The sequence below is a fragment of the Podarcis liolepis genome, assembly GCF_965112155.1.
Source record: "Podarcis liolepis genome assembly, chromosome: 7".
Classification (NCBI taxonomy): Eukaryota; Metazoa; Chordata; class Lepidosauria; order Squamata; family Lacertidae; genus Podarcis; species Podarcis liolepis.
Window position 1 is genome coordinate 19,327,817 of NC_139561.1, and position 16,350 is coordinate 19,344,166.

The window sequence follows — 16,350 nt, forward strand, 5'->3', positions numbered from 1 at the left end:
CTGCGTTTCCCCTCCCTAATTTATTTGTCAATAGCATCAGTCTTTGAATGATACCAACCGTACTCTGGAAGGTGGTATTGTGACAAAAGAGATGCGATCATTTGGGTTTTGTACATTGCACCTCAACAGTGCAGTAAGGAATTGCGTGTCTTGTCATCTTGAGGCTGAAGCAGCCATTTTGAGCACCTAAAACTTTGATCTCCCAAAACTTAACCTAGCCTTCCCTGAGACGTAGTTGAACTACAGCTCCCATCAGCCGCAGGCAGTCTAGCAAACAACATCTGGAGGACACCTTGGGAAAGGGCCTCTTCCTCCTTTTTGATCAGTCTCCACTTAATAAGAGGGAAAGATCAAGGCATATCAGTCAAAAGCTGGCTGTGTTCAAAAGTGCTCTCTTCAAGCAGAAGCTTCCATGCTTTCACTTAAAAGAATTGGGGTAAGGCCAACTTAAGATGTTTCCCTTAATTAAAAAGAGATCATCTGGGATCCTGAAAATAATTAGGTTGGAGATGAAGCTTTTAAAACATGGGTGAATTATTCCATTCATTCTTGGATGTGGTTCTGCAGAAGGATGCTCTCGGCCACAGAGAATTTGATTCCTGAGTACAGCAGATTTACATGACAGTTTTCTCTTATCTTGGTGGTAGTGGCTTAAAGATGGATTCATGTGAACGCATCCCCCAGTGTGTGTTGGTGTTGGGGGCATTGTGAATCTTTTCTGCCCCTTCCTCCCAAAGGGCTCCAAAAACCCCTGAACTCCGTGGCCAACTATTGTTGAGCAATCTGGATTTTTTTGCAGCTTGTCAAGCAAGTCTGTGCTCTTGAAATCCATTGTAATTCAGACCCTTTCCCAGAAACTAATTCCATGCTTTTCAGCACAGGGGAACTGTCATTAAATCCATGCACCCTTATCAGCAAAGTTGCTTTTCTGGGTCCCTTTCACACTGAATAGGGAAGCAGGGGTGCTCTTGTGTGAAAAGCCACCCCGGCTCCGAATTCCAGGCTGAAGGCTGTCACGAGACTAGCAAACCAGAATACTGCCATTTATTCTTTCCCTTCAATGCTGGCCTATTTCTTCTTATTGCACCTCTGTGCAAAATTTGGCTGAGCCATTAGTTGAGAAGCGGACATTTTCCTGAAATGTCTTGGACTGTCGAAGAGCAATTACTATGGAACTGCCCTAAGGGGAGGCATTTCTGCCATGGAAATGGTCTCCCTTTGATTAGGCCTCCTGCATCCTTTTTTGCTAAGCACCTCCCTTTACTGCAGGGGTAGGGAACCGTCGACCTGAAGGGTGCAGAGTTGGCCTGCCAGGCCATGGTATTTTGGGGCAAGTCACGCCTATCCATCCTACACCTTGCCATCATACTGGGCGTCAGGTGTGGGGCAGGTAAGGGCAAAGCGTCAAAGATAAACTTGAGAGCTTAAAGTGAGTTTCTGATTGTTCCTTTGCTGGAGTAAGGCAGCAGCGCTCTCCCGCCTGGCACTGCTGCTTAACCATCTGAAAAGCAGAGTGCAGGGCTGTTTAAAAGCCCTCATGCAAGCAACCCTGCCCCACTCTTGACCCTGCAGTTTTCTGTAATTTAAACAGCAGCATGGGGCTTCTTGCAAAAGGGTTTTCAGGCAGCTTTGAAGTCCTGACAATCGGCACTTCAAAGCACAGCATTGCTGGATGTCTCTGTGACATCAGGTGATTGACAGATGGGGGCCCCACCCACCCATCAGATTTATCCCAGAAGGGGTGTGGAGCTGAGGATCTAGCCCACCTGCTGGAAAGGTTCCCCACCCCATGCTTATGCTGTGACAAGAATGTGCTGGATTGTAACATGTATAACAGGATCCAAACGTTCACTAGCTTTACAACTGGAGGAAAGGGAAATGGTAACACATGCCTGATCTTTCTTGGGACAGATATGAACCGGCACCACTATTCCCTCTATGTGCACAATTGTCGTCTCGGGTTCCTCTTTCGTCAAGATCCTTCGGAGGGGCAGAGTTACAAACCAGCAGAATTCCACTGGAAGCTGAACCAGGTGGGTCTATAAGAGGAGGCAAACCCTGGGTGTAATATTAGATGGATCAATAGCCAGTCTTTGTATGTCAATTTGCAGTAGGAAAAGGCCAGCCCTCTGTGAAGTGTTCGTTATGGAAGCGTAATGGGGTAGCGATACAGTAACACTCCTGCTTTCGGTATCTTTGACAAAATTTAGTTTTTATTATCAAGAACTGGATGTGAAAGGAAGTTATCCGGCGCAAAGTGGAGGTTCCCTCCCTCCCTCCCTCCATTTAAAAACTCTTGTACCTTTTACAGGTGTGCGACAAGGAATGGCATCACTATGTCCTCAATGTCGAATTTCCAGCAGTGACCCTGTACGTGGATGGAGTTTCATTTGACCCTCTATCAGTGACGGAAGACTACCCGCTCCATCCCTCCAAAATAGAATCCCAGCTGGTGGTCGGAGCCTGCTGGCAAGGTAGCTTACCTTTTTTTAGCTACAGGCTTCTCAAAGAAGGCAGAATAGTTGTAGGTCATTTGTCCAGAACTCTTGTTGTTCTAGTTTGTGGGCAAACTCCACTGAGCTTGCATCTCTGCAGTGAGACTGTGCAAGAGAACAGATGGAGATTGAAAATAGCAATGCATTTTCAACGGGGAATGCATAGGAGCTAATTGTGCAGCCTGTTCTCTCTCTTCCTAATTATATTGGGATGTCTGTGAAGCCCAGGTGATTGGCATGCTCGCGGTCTGTTGGCAGAGTTAAATAAAAGCAAAACATTTGCTGCAAATCTTGAACATCAGTGGAGAAAACCTCACCTTGGAATGAAGAAGTTGTGCTTTTGAACTTGGTTAGAATTTACATGAATGCTAAATTTATTGTGTTTTCCTCCCTCTGGGGCCACACGCTTGGTTTTGAGGATTTTGACGGAGTAATTTACCCTCTGTGTCTGTGTGTTGGAGGATTTTGCTGCTTATGTCTATAAAAAGAAACACAGCAGTAGCTGTAGGTTTTAACATGCAAAGCAGGTTTAAACGGCCGTTCCCTCGAGGCTGCATATTGCTGAATCACAGCCTTCAAGGCCACTGATGCTCTCCCTCGTCAGCATCTTGAGAAAATGGATTCCGGGATTCATCCCAAGAGCAGAGGAAGGGATGTAGATCACCAAATGAAGACACCTGCTGTATCTAGGCTAAAAGTGGGGTGGGGGGAAGGGAGTTAGCACCATAAATGGCATATTTATTCGTAGGATTAGTATCCAGCTAAGTCCTACTCAGAGTAGGACCCATCAAAATAAATAAATCTAAGTTAGTCATGGCCATTAGTTTCAGTGGATTTACTCTGAACAGGGTAAGCTTCAGAATACAATCCCTAACTATATTGTATCCTGCAAGACTATTTTCTGGCATATATTTAAAGCTTTTGGAATGTAATTTTAAATGTGAAAATTATATAAAGAACAGAGGAATCTTCCTGAATGCCTAGAAGCACTCTTGCTGCAATGTCGGCATGTGCTGATGGTTTTCAGAATGGTTTCTCTGTGCTTCCTGATTTGGAAGGTCAAAATGGCACTTGGGTGTCCCTAAGAGGCAATTATTTGTTCCCCTTGGGTGTGTTAAGCGATTGCACTTTCATCTTATGCAGTGAGGCTTAGCAGGCCTGGCGGGTCATGCCCCAGCCAGCTGTGGCTCAGGCTTACGCCTGTAGTGGAATGAGGAAGGTAGTAAGATCAAATGCACCACCTTATACTGCGTTATGGGGGAGAACAGAGATTTGTATGCTTCCCTGTGTGTAAACTTCTGTTCAGCGGGAAAGAGCCATAGCTCAGTGGTGGAAGTGCTTTTCATGCAGAAGCTCCCAGGTTCACCAGTCCTTGGCATCTCTATCATAGGGCTGGGAATGTCCCCGTCTGAAATCCTGGAGAGCTGCAGCTGGTCTGCATAGGCAATACAGCACTAGACTGTGTAAGACAGCTTGCTGTGTTCCTATGTCTCAAGGGAAGGGTCCTAGTGCAGATGTAGAGCACCTGCCTTGCATGCAGAAGATCCCAAGTTCAGCCCCCTGCAGCATCTCCTGGTAGGTTTGGGAAAGGTTTCCACCTGAAACCTGCAGTCGAATTTGTCCCTTTCCTTTATGTTCCCTCTGAGTTCCTTCACATCATCCCTGCTACACTCTGCCGCATGAAGATCCATCTCCAAGTGTGCTCTCTGGAAAGTGTCCTTCTGCAGTGTTCTTGGGGTTCCCTGATACAAGGCTAAGGGTTTCCTTGGCAGGAGGACCAATATAGGAAGGGGAGAGAATTTAAGAATATATATATATAGTACTGAATGCAGAGAGGGAGATGGGCATCTGGTAAACAAAGCACGTCCTCCAAGGCATGTGCACTGCGTCAGAGAAACCTCCAGGTCCTAACCACCCGGTTCCTTTTTCTCTTCTCCTTGTTCCTATCCTTTCATCTTGCTTTTCTGCAGAATATACAGGAAATGAGAATGACACAGAAAAAGCGACCGAGACCCCTGCAGGTTGCTGGTGTTCTTACTTATTCTCCCCGTTTCACTTCTAAGCCGAAATATCGCTTCATCTCACACATAGCATGACATGCCAGCATTGCATTATGGCCATTGAAGCTACATTATTATTGTGTTGCTGGGCTTGTTTTCTTCCATTGTGCTTCTTTTTTCTTCTTTTTATTGCTTGGTTGTTTCTTGAATGTTCACTTCTTTTCTTTTTATCTCCCATTGGTGATAATTGCAAGATTAAAAGCAGTTTAAAAGGCTGCTTTGAAATGAGACAGTTTGTCAATTGCTTTGATGGTTCAGCCCTCGCTGCATGCAAAGTGAGGGCAGGTTGTTGCGGTCACTTGCAGTGCTCACTGGGCAGCAAATTGCTCCCTTGAATCGAATGGTCAATCAGAAGAGCTGCCTCTTCTATAAATTTCCATGTCCAATAACAAGAGGATGGAGGAAGCGCTGGAATGACTTGCCAGCCGATACGTTTGGGGAGGGTCTATTACATACACAGCTGTAAAACTCTTGTGACTTGCAGCTGATATTTCCAGGTCTGTTGGAAACGGTTCGGTGGATTTAACATCTCTGCTTGAGACAATTAAACCAAGACTTTCGTTAATTTTAAATTGCACCTTTTATATGAAGTGCTGTACAGGGTAGAAGAATACCTTCTAATTATTCTCATCTTGAACGGTGAAGTTAAAAACTAGCTTTTGAGAACTGTTAAATAATAGAACTAATACTTAATTTTGAAGAAGGCTGTCATCCAATTAAAGAAATCTTAGATTAATTTCTGTGGATCTTGATAGGTTAACTCTGTGTATGTGCATATGAAAGCAATAGTTCCAAAAGGTAAAAAGCGCCCTATTTTTATTTTATTTTTTAGACTGTAGAAGTGTGTCATGGTTAACATCATATTAGAAGAGGTGTGTTGGAATAGCCCATGCAAAGATTGGTCTTCCTAGCTTCATTTTCTCCTCATAGCTTTAGGAAAGGACAGTAGCTCAGTGGTAGAGTATTTACTTTGCATGGAGAAGGCCCCAGGTTCAATCTGTTGTATTGCCAAATTGGGTTGGAAAAGACCCCTGGAGAGTTGCTGCTAGTCAATGCAGAGCTGGAAGGTCCAGTTTTCCAAGTCAGTATGAGGCAGCTTCTAACATTCAGTAGAAGGAAACTGCTTCCGAATGAGGTAGCTTCCTGCATCTGGTGTCTAATTGAGTGGCAATTGTTACTTGGATGGACTGTTGTGTAAATATTTTATTTAAGTGCAGTTTCCATACTGCAGCTACGAAGGTAGCCTTGGCCTTTTGAAGAGACTGCTTCTAAGGGAGAAAATCCTGTTTGTGATGACCAAAGGATTGTACCCCTTTCCTTCAGCACTGAGTAGGGTCATTCCATCCTCGCCTCAAAAGCCATATTTATTGCATGAGTGGATGTCTTTCGTTCTTTTTAAGTTCTCTACCCCACCCCCCTTGTGCTTGAACATACCTGCAAGGTTAACACAAGAATGGGCACTAAACTAACCCGCATGCCAGTTTTAAGAACAAAAGCACAGTTGGCACTTTAAACAAACACACGCACCCCCCGGAGCAAACTTGTATGATGCTCAAGATGTCTTCCTTTGCTCCATAAAGGTGGAGAGCTCCGCATGGCCCAGTTCTTCCGAGGCAACTTGGCCGGCTTAATGATCCGCTCTGGTAAACTGGAGAACAAGAAGGTGATTGACTGCCTTTACACCTGCAAGGAAGGACTGGATTTACAGACCTCAGACGGCGTCGGCAAAGGCCTGAAGGTAAACTTGTGCAGCAGAGGGACCCTTGATCCATTGGCAGAACAGAGAACAATTAGGATGACATGTTATGTGTCCCTCTCTCTCACACACACACATCCCCCTCTGCTTTCTCTAATGAGAGCAGGAATGACGTCTCTCCCGGCACCGCCTGGTGTCTCTAAAGCAGGGGTGCCTAAAAGGAGGAAATCAAGGCCAGGGAGCAGATAGCATGAGCTCCCAGCAGAGCTGATCTGCTAGGGCAACCACTCCTCCATCTTCCCTGGGGCTACTTAAAACTTGCATGCCCTGCAGGAAGCCAGGATCCAGGATGCTCAGAGTGGCATTGGGAGGGTGGGGGGGGGGCCTTTTGCCACCAATCAGCCTGAGAGGACCCGATTGCTCTGTATTGTAAACCGTCTATTTATTTTAGCATTTTAATTTGGCCTTGGATGCCTTGGCAGAAAGACAGTATACAAAAGCAATGACGTAAACTGTTGGACCAGGAACTGTGTTCAAGCCTTGGGCATGGTTAGGAAGGATGTGTTCAGTGCATACATGGGTACACACTTGCCACTCACACACAGCACATGCACTGCACGCATTTGTTTTTAACTTGTATTGTGTATTACTGTAATGTTTGTTGCCGCTTCAGTTTTCTGTACACCACTTAGAGGCACTTCTTATATATTAAGCAGTGTAAAAATGTTCTAAATAAATATGGAAGATGCATTCGGATTATTTATGTTTTAATTGCCATAATATTGGGGAGCTGCTGCCAGTCAGTGTATACAGAGCTAGATGAAACGGCTCCCTACGTGCCTGGGATTAATAATCATCCCATAAATTTGCTTAGAATTCTCTTGTATTGGGAGAAGCAAATTGAGGGAGAAGAATTCTCCCCCGCCCCCATACATCTTTCTTCTCTTTACTTGCTGAGGCATGGAGAACTGCGACCTTGCAGTGATAAGGGAGTTGCAGCGGCATGGAAAATATGCATGCAGAATTAGATGGATTACTGGAGATTTAGGAACCTGCCCGGTCCTGAGGATGTTTTCTTGGATGGTGAAATACACCCACAGTTACTGTGTTGCTACCTTTTCAAGCTAATTGGGGGCAGGCAGGCAAATCCCAGTTAATAAATTACTCTTTAAGCAGTAACTGTTGAAGAAACATAGAGAGGAAGCTGCCTTATACAGAGTCTGACCATCAGTCCCATTTAGCTCAGTAATGTCCACACAGGTTGGCAGCAGCTCTCCAGGATTTCAGACGGGGACATTCCCAGTCCTACCTGGAGAATCAGGTTCTGTGATCCCTGAATTTTGGCCTTTACCTAAAGACCTAGGGACACAGTCAGTGTGGACCATACTGAGCTAGATGGACCAGCTCTCCAGGATTTCAGGCAGGAGTCTCTCCCAGCCCTACCTGGAGATGTTTAGGATTGAAATGGGACTATCTGTATGCAAAGCAGATGCTCTACCACTGAGCTACTGTCCTTCCTCTTCCTGTCTCTGCATAGGGGAGTCTTGGGCACAGAATTGCATTATTTTAGCACTTCCTGGGTCTGATCTCTTTCCTGCCCCTGCTGCCCCTTCTCACTTCTTCTCTCTGCCTGATCTTCCAGATCCACATGAACCCGAGCCAGTCAGTGTTGAGCTTGGAAGGAGACGACATTGACCGGTTTGACAAGGCCATGCAGCACATCGCCTACCTAAACTCCCGCCAGTTCCCCACACCTGGGATCCGGAGGATCAAGATCACAAGCACCGTGAAGTGAGTTTCCCTTTGGGAGCAAGGCATATGAGACTCGGGGTCGTGGGTTTGAGCCCCACATTGGGCAAAAGATTCCTGCATTGAAGGGGGTTGTTGTTGTTGTTTATTCAGCTTATACACTGCCCTATACCCGGAGGTCTCAGGGCATTTCACAACAGGACCACAACATCAAGCCAAAAGCAGTAACCCAGTAACCTCCCCCTCCCCTAATCCACATTCTAAAAGGGTGTTGGATGTCAATAAGATCAACCAAAGGCCTGGTTAAAAAGGAACGTTTTCGCCTGGCGCTTAAAGGTGTATAATGAAGGCACCAGGCGAACTTCCCTGGGGAGAGCATTCCATAGATGGGGTTGGACTAGATTACCCTCGCGGTCCCAACTCTACTCGGTTGTCTTGAAGATGCCTCCACATCTCAGGGGTAAGATGATTATGGTTATCAAAAGAAACGCCATGTTGCATCTGCAGCAGCACAACCAGATGCCTTCATCTGCCCTAGCTGCAACAAAACATGTCTCTCCCGTATCGGTCTCTACAGCCACAGCAGGCACTGCAACCTTCCAACAGTTTGACTTCTCCCCCCAAAGGAACACTCTTCCATTGTTTTCCAAGACAGACGGATGCCAACCAGTTTTTCAGAAAAGTGACTCAAGGCGTCTTGTGGAAGCAAATAAAAACAACCCAAATTACTCGCAAGCAACATGCATAATAATAATAATAATAATAATTTTTATTTATATCCCGCCCTCCCCAGCCAAAGCCGGGCTCAGGGCGGCTAACAACAATCAAATAAACAATCAAATAATAACACATTCTAAAAATATTTCATTATAAAATTAGTTAAAATCAAATTGATGGCAACCGATTAAACAAAATTCTGTGCAGGTTGCCAAAGGAGGGAGTCAGGCTGCGCCCTGACCAAAAGCCTGGCGGAACAACTCTGTCTTGCAGGCCCTGCGGAAAGATGTCAAGTCCCGCAGGGCCCTAGTCTCTTGTGACAGAGCATTCCACCAGTTTGGAGCCGCAGCCGAGAAGGCCCTGGCTCTAGTTGAGGCCAGCCTAACCTCTCTGAGGCCTGGGACCTTGAGGATGTTATTATTTGCAGACCGTAGGTTTCTCTGTGGGGCATACCAGGAGAGGCGGTCCCGTAGGTACGAGGGTCCTAGGCCGTATAGGGCTTTAAAGGTTAAAACCAGCACCTTAAACCTGATCCTGTACTCCACCGGGAGCCAGTGCAGCTGGTATAATACCGGATGAATGTGCTCTCGCAGCGAAGACCCCATAAGGACCCCTATTGAAAAGATGAGGGGAAGAAGATGGTCCCCCAAACATACGCCACCCTCCTAAACTGAGGTCGGGGGGGGGGAATATATTTGCCAAGCAACTGAAAGCACATAAGGGATGGTACCAGGCGTGTCTTCCTGGGGTCAGCGTTCCACAGATGAGGAGCCACCACTGAGCAGAGAATGAAGGAGTTCCATAATGGAGGATGCTGCACTCTTGTTCTTTGGGCCTGGCACACACACCCTGTCCTTAAGAGGAGAACCCTCTGAATGTGCCCACGTGTTTTATCTTTATTTAGAGCATTTGTGCCCCACTCTTTATCCAAACCGTGGCTTACCTACAATTAATTAAAACAAGATAGTCCTTGCCTGCAGGCTTCCAATCTGCAGAGCATGACACAAAAGGGACAGGGAGGGAGGAGAGGAAAACGCAAACTCAGGCACCAATTCTTAAATAGTAGTTATAACCGCCATCTGGCATAGAGACAGCTCAGGGGCAGAGGCAGAGCTGATGTGTGGCTTCTAAGATGATCACTGCCCACATTTCAGACAGGCCCTCTTTCTTACAGTTAGTCCTGTGCTGTGTGTCTTGTCCTCCTGGGATACCTACCTCTCTGGCATTGATGGCAACCAGCTCCTGTCACCTTTCCCCCTTTTTTTGGCAGGTGTTCCAATGACGAAGCCTGCATCGCCATCCCCTTTGTGGACGGCTACATCATGGTCCTGCAGCCTGAAGAGCCCAAGATCAGCCTGAGTGGCATCAACCACTTTGCCCGCTCGGCTTCGGAGTTCGAGAGCCCCGAAGGGGTCTCCCTCTTCCCTGAGCTTCGCATCATCAGCACCATCACGCGGGAGGTTGAGCCGGAGGGGGAGGGAGATGAGGACCCCACAGGTAAAGCCCACTCACTTAGCTTGTGCAACACATACATGGGCTAGTGGCCTGCGGGCAGGGTCTGATACAGCCCCTGTTTCGAGGGATTATCAGAAAAACTTGGATTTGGGAGAGAGGCTGGGATGGGGGTGGACAGAGAGTAGTAGAGACAAGGTGGGGGAAACAGTCAATGTTGGGGGGAAGGGGCAATGGCTCCTTCGGGTAGGACTGGGAAAGATTCCTTGACTTTGAAACCCTGGGAAGCTGCTGCTGGTCAGTGCAGGCAGAAGTGAGCTAGATGGACCAATGGTCTGATTAAGTGTAAGGCACCCCCTGTGTCTTAAAGGAAGGGCCGTGGCTCAGTGGTAGAGCATCTGCTTTGCATACGGAAGATCTTGTGTTCCTTTACTAGCATCTCCAGGAAGGGCTAGTAGAGACTGAAGTCCTAGAGAGCCAGTGTCAGTCACACAGGCAGTACTAAGCTCAATGGGGCCAGTGGCTTGACTCAGTCTAAGGCAGCTTCCTAATGTAGGAAATATTCAAGATTCTAGTCCCTTAGGCAAATGGGTGAGCCCTGTGTCTGGCAAAAGCTTGGAAGCAAAGAAGACTCTCTGTGTGTTTTCCTGCCTTCCTGATCTTCTCCTCCTCCTCCCTCCTCTCCTTTGCAGTCCAAGAATCACTGGTGTCTGAGGAGATCATGCACAACTTGGATACCTGCGAGGTTACGGTGGTTGGTGATGAGCTCAGCCAGGAGCAAGAGAGCTTGGAGGTCGACATGGTCCGGTTGCAGCAGAAGGGGATGGAGATGAGCACTTCCAACTTGGGCATGATCATCACCGGTATTGCACTTTCTTCCTCTGTACCTGAATGTGCTTGAAGTCCTAACTGCATTAATAAGGCAAAGACCCCAGAGATACCAAGAGATGACTTAGGTCTTAAATATATTTCAGTTTAGAGTCACAGTGATAAACCATTTTCTGAGCTGGCTGGTATTTACAAAACTGAAAGCAAGCTTTTTAAAAATGTTATTTAAATTTCCCCGGAGGTCCCCTCAAAAATACATTATGAAAACCTGCATTCCTGTACATAAACATTTAACAATATACATCTGCAAAACACATTCTTATTAAGTGATACACAAGTTTGCATAAACCTTTGGAACTGGTCTTTGGTTTTCAGGAGAATTTGTAGGCAAAATTAAGCTCCTTCATTCTCTTACAAAGGTATCTTTGTGCTTTGTTCCTCTTGTGTGGAAGCAAGAATAAGGCATCCATGCTTCCTCTTAAAGGTGGCTTGATCTCTCATCAGAGAAACAGTGGGCTGTATCCAGTGTCAGTGCTGCTTAGAGTGGACCCATTGAAATCAATGAACACAACTCACTTGGCTCCATTAATTTCAAGGGGTCTAGACTTAGTTGGAGATAATGCATAGTGTCTCACTTGTTCATCAGCCAAGACTGCTCTGCCTTAATGGCAGCATTCAAGTGCCACAAGAATCGCCACAGAATAAGCGCAGGGGGCATTTTTGTTAGGCCAGACATGGACTGTCTGTCCCCTCTTCCTCTCTACTTAGCTGGGATGTTTAAAGCATTGGTACTGGTTAGATAGGCATATGATTCTGATACAGTGGTGCCTCGCAAGACGAAATTAATTCGTTCCGCAAGTTTTTTCTTCTTGCGAGTTTTTCGTCTTGCGATGCACGGTTTCCCATAGGAATGCATTGAAAATCAATTAATGCGTTCCTATGGAAACCGACTTCAGACCAGGTCCGGGGACAATCTGTCCCCCGACCTCTTCTGAAGGCTGGGGGGGGGGCGAAAGTCTTTGCTCCCCCCCCCCACGGCAGCATTTTAAAATCGCCCCGGACAGTGGAGGACTTCTCCGCTGTCCGGGGCGATTTAAAAGCCCTCCCGGGAAGGCAGCCAGGGGGGACAAAGATTTTCGCCCCCGGACAGCCTTCAGAAGAGGTCCAGGACCTCTTCTGAAGGCTGTCGGGGGGCGAAAATCTTTGTCCCCCCTGCCTGCCTGCCTTTAAAAGCCCTCCCGGGAGAGCGGAGAAACGCAGCGCGTTTCTCCGCTCCCCCGGGAGGGCTTTTAAAGGCAGGCAGGCAGGCAGGCAGGCAGGCAGGCAGGCAGGGGGGACAAAGATTTTCGCCCCCCGACAGCCTTCAGAAGGCTGGGGGGCGAAAGTCTTTGCTCCCCCCCCCCACGGCAGCATTTTAAAATCGCCCCGGACAGCGGAGGACTTCTCCGCTGTCCGGGGCGATTTAAAAGCCCTCCCGGGAAGGCAGCCAGGGGGGACAAAGATTTTCGCCCCCCGACAGCCTTCAGAAGAGGTCCAGGACCTCTTCTGAAGGCTGTCGGGGGGCGAAAATCTTTGTCCCCCCTGCCTGCCTGCCTTTAAAAGCCCTCCCGGGAGGGCTCCCCCGGGAGGGCTTTTAAAGGCAGGCAGGCAGGCAGGCAGCCAGGGGGGACAAAGATTTTCGCCCCCCGCCAGCCTTCAGAAGGCTGGGGGGCGAAAGTCTTTGCTCCCCCCCCCCACGGCAGCATTTTAAAATCGCCCCGGACAGCGGAGGACTTCTCCGCTGTCCGGGGCGATTTAAAAGCCCTCCCGGGAAGGCAGCCAGGGGGGACAAAGATTTTCGCCCCCCGACAGCCTTCAGAAGAGGTCCAGGACCTCTTCTGAAGGCTGTCGGGGGGCGAAAATCTTTGTCCCCCCTGCCTGCCTGCCTTTAAAAGCCCTCCCGGGAGAGCGGAGAAACGCAGCGCGTTTCTCCGCTCCCCCGGGAGGGCTTTTAAAGGCAGGCAGGCAGGCAGGCAGCCAGGGGGGACAAAGATTTTCGCCCCCCGACAGCCTTCAGAAGAGGTCCAGGACCTCTTCTGAAGGCTGTCGGGGGGCGAAAATCTTTGTCCCCCCTGCCTGCCTGCCTTTAAAAGCCCTCCCGGGAGAGCGGAGAAACGCAGCGCGTTTCTCCGCTCCCCCGGGAGGGCTTTTAAAGGCAGGCAGGCAGGCAGGCAGGCAGGCAGGCAGGCAGGCAGGGGGGACAAAGATTTTCGCCCCCCGACAGCCTTCAGAAGGCTGGGGGGCGAAAGTCTTTGCTCCCCCCCCCACGGCAGCATTTTAAAATCGCCCCGGACAGCGGGGGACTTCTCCGCTGTCCGGGGCGAATTTAAAATGCTGGCGGGCGGCAGCGAAGCCTTCGCTGCCGCCCGCCAGCATTTTAAAAAACCTCGGGACAAAGGAGAAGTCCCCCGCTGTCCCAGGGTTTTTTTAAATGTTGCTGGGCGGCAGCGCTGCCGCCCGCCAGCATTTTAAAATCGCCCCGGACAGCGGAGAACTCCTCCGCTGTCCCGGGGTTTTTAAAAAACCTCTCCGCCCCCCGCCAGGCTTCAGAGCAGCCTTCCGAAGCCTGGCGGCGGGAGGAGGTCCGAGGACAGTGGGCAAGACGCCCTGTCCCGGAGATTTCCCTATGGGCTTTCGTCTTGCGAAGGAAGCCCATAGGGAAATTCGTTTTGCGAAGCGTCTCCAAAACGGAAAAACCTTTCGTCTAGCGGGTTTTCCGTCTTGCGAGGCGTTCGTCTTGCGGGGTACCACTGTATGTCAAAGGACAGTTCTGTTGACACCTTTCGCACCAGGGATGGAGAAGCCTGTGAACCTTCAGATGTTGTTGGACTCCCAGCTCCCATCAGCCCCTGCCAGCATGGCCGGGAATCAGGGTCCAAGTCCAGTAACATCTAGAGAGCCACAGGTTCCCCAACCCTGCTGCAAACAAGCCAGGAAGCATGCTATTCTCTGTAGTTCCCCTTTTCATTTGATCCGGAACACTGTGGTTCAACAGCTTTGGAACATGCAACGTCAAACCACAGCATACTGTCTTGGCTTGTTTCCAACCTATTAACCATAATTTGCTATACTTTCCCAGTTCGGGTTAAACAGGAAACTATAAACTATGGGATACTTCCTCGTTTATTCCATTAATTTATTAAAAATATTTCTTAAACCATAATTTATGATGAAAATCCTTCATCTCAATTAACATGCAATATGCAATGATTAAGGCACCTTATGTAGCTGAAGGTTTTATATTGGCATTTTTTCCTCCCCAGAATTTTGATATTTTTCATTTTCTTGACAGATTTCTGCTGTAACCAGTATTGGGGGCTACATTTCAGGTGGGGTGGGGGTACTTAGGTAGCAGTTTGGATGTTTTGTATAAAAATGCAACTTTCATATATATGATAGACAACCCCCCCCCCAGTGCCCTCACCAGCATTTTGTGTTACCTCTAGGGGTTGATACTATGGCCAGCTATGAGGAGGTTTTGCACTTGATTCGCTACCGCAATTGGCACGCAGTGTCTCTGTTTGACCGCAAGTTCAAGCTGGTATGTTCGGAGCTGAATGGGCGCTACGTCAGCAATGAATTTAAAGTGGAGGTACGTCAGCAAATGTTGGCTTCAGGAGGTCTACAGGGACTCCTAGGGGTGTTTTGAGGAACTGGGCCCATTAGCTGAAACACCAGCTAATGCCACACAGAGAGCTAATGTGCATCGCGAGTTGAAATATAAAGCTGCCTCACGCAGAGTCCAACTGCTAGTCCATCTGCAAGGAGCGGGTGTCCCTTAACATGGCATTTTGTCAGTCATGGTTTTTATCCTTTTTTTTAAAAAAAGAAGCTGCTAACTGATTCAGAAACACCTTTTTTAGTCAATTGAAACAGCAGTTGTCACAGTCCTGGTGATGCTCATTTTATGAAGCATCTAGCTGCCATACAGAAAATTATAGTGGATCCTCTCTATAGGATTACAGCAGAACATGAAAAGAGCCTTGCTGATGGGTCTGGCCAAAGGCCCACTCGCTCTACGATCCTGGTCCCACGGTAACAGGCCTATAATGGCAGTGCTCTCCCCACTTGCGATTTCCAAAAACTGGCCTTAAGGGACATCCTCCTTCCAATAATGGGTCATGGTCATTGTGGCTCATAGCCATTGAAATCCTTCCTTGTGAGTTGGTCAGATCCACAAAGCCCTTCCTTTGGTCCTGAATTTTCCACCATTCTTCTTCATTGGGTGACCCTACTGGGTCCTACTATTATGAGTCGTGTGTATGTAGAAAATTGGATGCGGAAGTGAGGGGGCTAGTTCTCACTCAGCTAATCCCAAATTTAATTTTCCCTTTTCTCTTCCCACTTGCCTGTCTTTTATTTCACCAGGTAAACGTGATCCACACTGCCAACCCTGTGGATCATGCCAGCCACATTGCAGCACAGCCTCAGTTTGTCCAGCCCGTCCACCATTCCTTTGTCGACCTCTCTGGCCACAACCTGGCTAGCCCTCACCCAGGATTTTCAGGTAAGGGCTCTTCCTGGCTTGGATGAACCTCCTTTGACGACTGCTCTGCCCCCTCCAACCCACTCAGATAAAATCCTCTTCAGAGAGGCTCTTTTGCCACTTAGGAGAGGCAGATCTCTGGCTCTCTTCCCAGAGGTGGCTGATATATCAGTCTAATTGCATCCGAGCAGCACTTAATGTCTTGGGGGATATGAAATTCAAGTCTCCCTATGAGGCACAGATAGCCTGCTAGATTTCTTTAAAAGTAGCCTTCGTTTATTTTAAAAAAGAAAAAAGGAATTAAAGCCTGTTTCTCCTTGAGCTCTCGGGAAAGAGGGAGCTTTTCCTTTCCTTTTTTAAATGATTGCCAAGCCTGATGTTGGGATTTCACTGAAAGGTTACACTGTGTGGAGTTACTTATGGGCATTCCTTGGCCCCAACACACTTAGCACAGCCTTCATCAGCCCCAGGGGTGGGGGAAGCTGATGGGAATTGTAGTCCAAAAGATCCAGAGGGCATCAGATTAGCTGAACTAAGCTTTCTCTGCCATTTGTGAACAAGAGCACAATTTGTTTGGCAGTTTCAATAATGGAGAATCAGGAAGAGGCTGGCAGAATAATTCACAAACCAATGAAGGGAGCCCAGGATGGGCATTCATAACCAGAGACTGTGGGTTCCAGTCACTTTTTGACCTCTGCCCCTTAGCAGCCTTGTCATGAGGCTGGGCCTCAATGAGAACCATTAGCCTTCGAAGTTGGAGTGAAGCGGTTAGGAGCAGCTTATGCTTCAGAAATGTAGAGGTGCTTGGGAACTAGTATACCATTTTGT

The 16,350-nt window shown here is 48.0% G+C and overlaps 1 protein-coding gene across 4 annotated transcripts in view; it reads left to right on the forward strand.

The window, feature by feature from the left end:
• The window catches only part of CLSTN1 (calsyntenin 1), a 63,905-nt gene that overhangs the window by 42,390 nt on the left and 5,165 nt on the right, over window positions 1-16,350 (forward strand). For 2 of the 4 annotated variants that reach the window (XM_083512939.1, XM_083512940.1), the window contains 9 exons: window positions 1,912-2,033; window positions 2,312-2,474; window positions 4,466-4,516; window positions 6,136-6,293; window positions 7,894-8,042; window positions 9,988-10,214; window positions 10,862-11,032; window positions 14,483-14,628; window positions 15,405-15,543. In XM_083512939.1, the coding sequence (XP_083369065.1) occupies window positions 1,912-2,033; window positions 2,312-2,474; window positions 4,466-4,516; window positions 6,136-6,293; window positions 7,894-8,042; window positions 9,988-10,214; window positions 10,862-11,032; window positions 14,483-14,628; window positions 15,405-15,543 (1,326 nt within the window). The remainder of the gene's footprint in view (window positions 1-1,911; window positions 2,034-2,311; window positions 2,475-4,465; window positions 4,517-6,135; window positions 6,294-7,893; window positions 8,043-9,987; window positions 10,215-10,861; window positions 11,033-14,482; window positions 14,629-15,404; window positions 15,544-16,350) is intronic. The other 2 variants (XM_083512942.1, XM_083512941.1) reach the window with 1 other exon arrangement.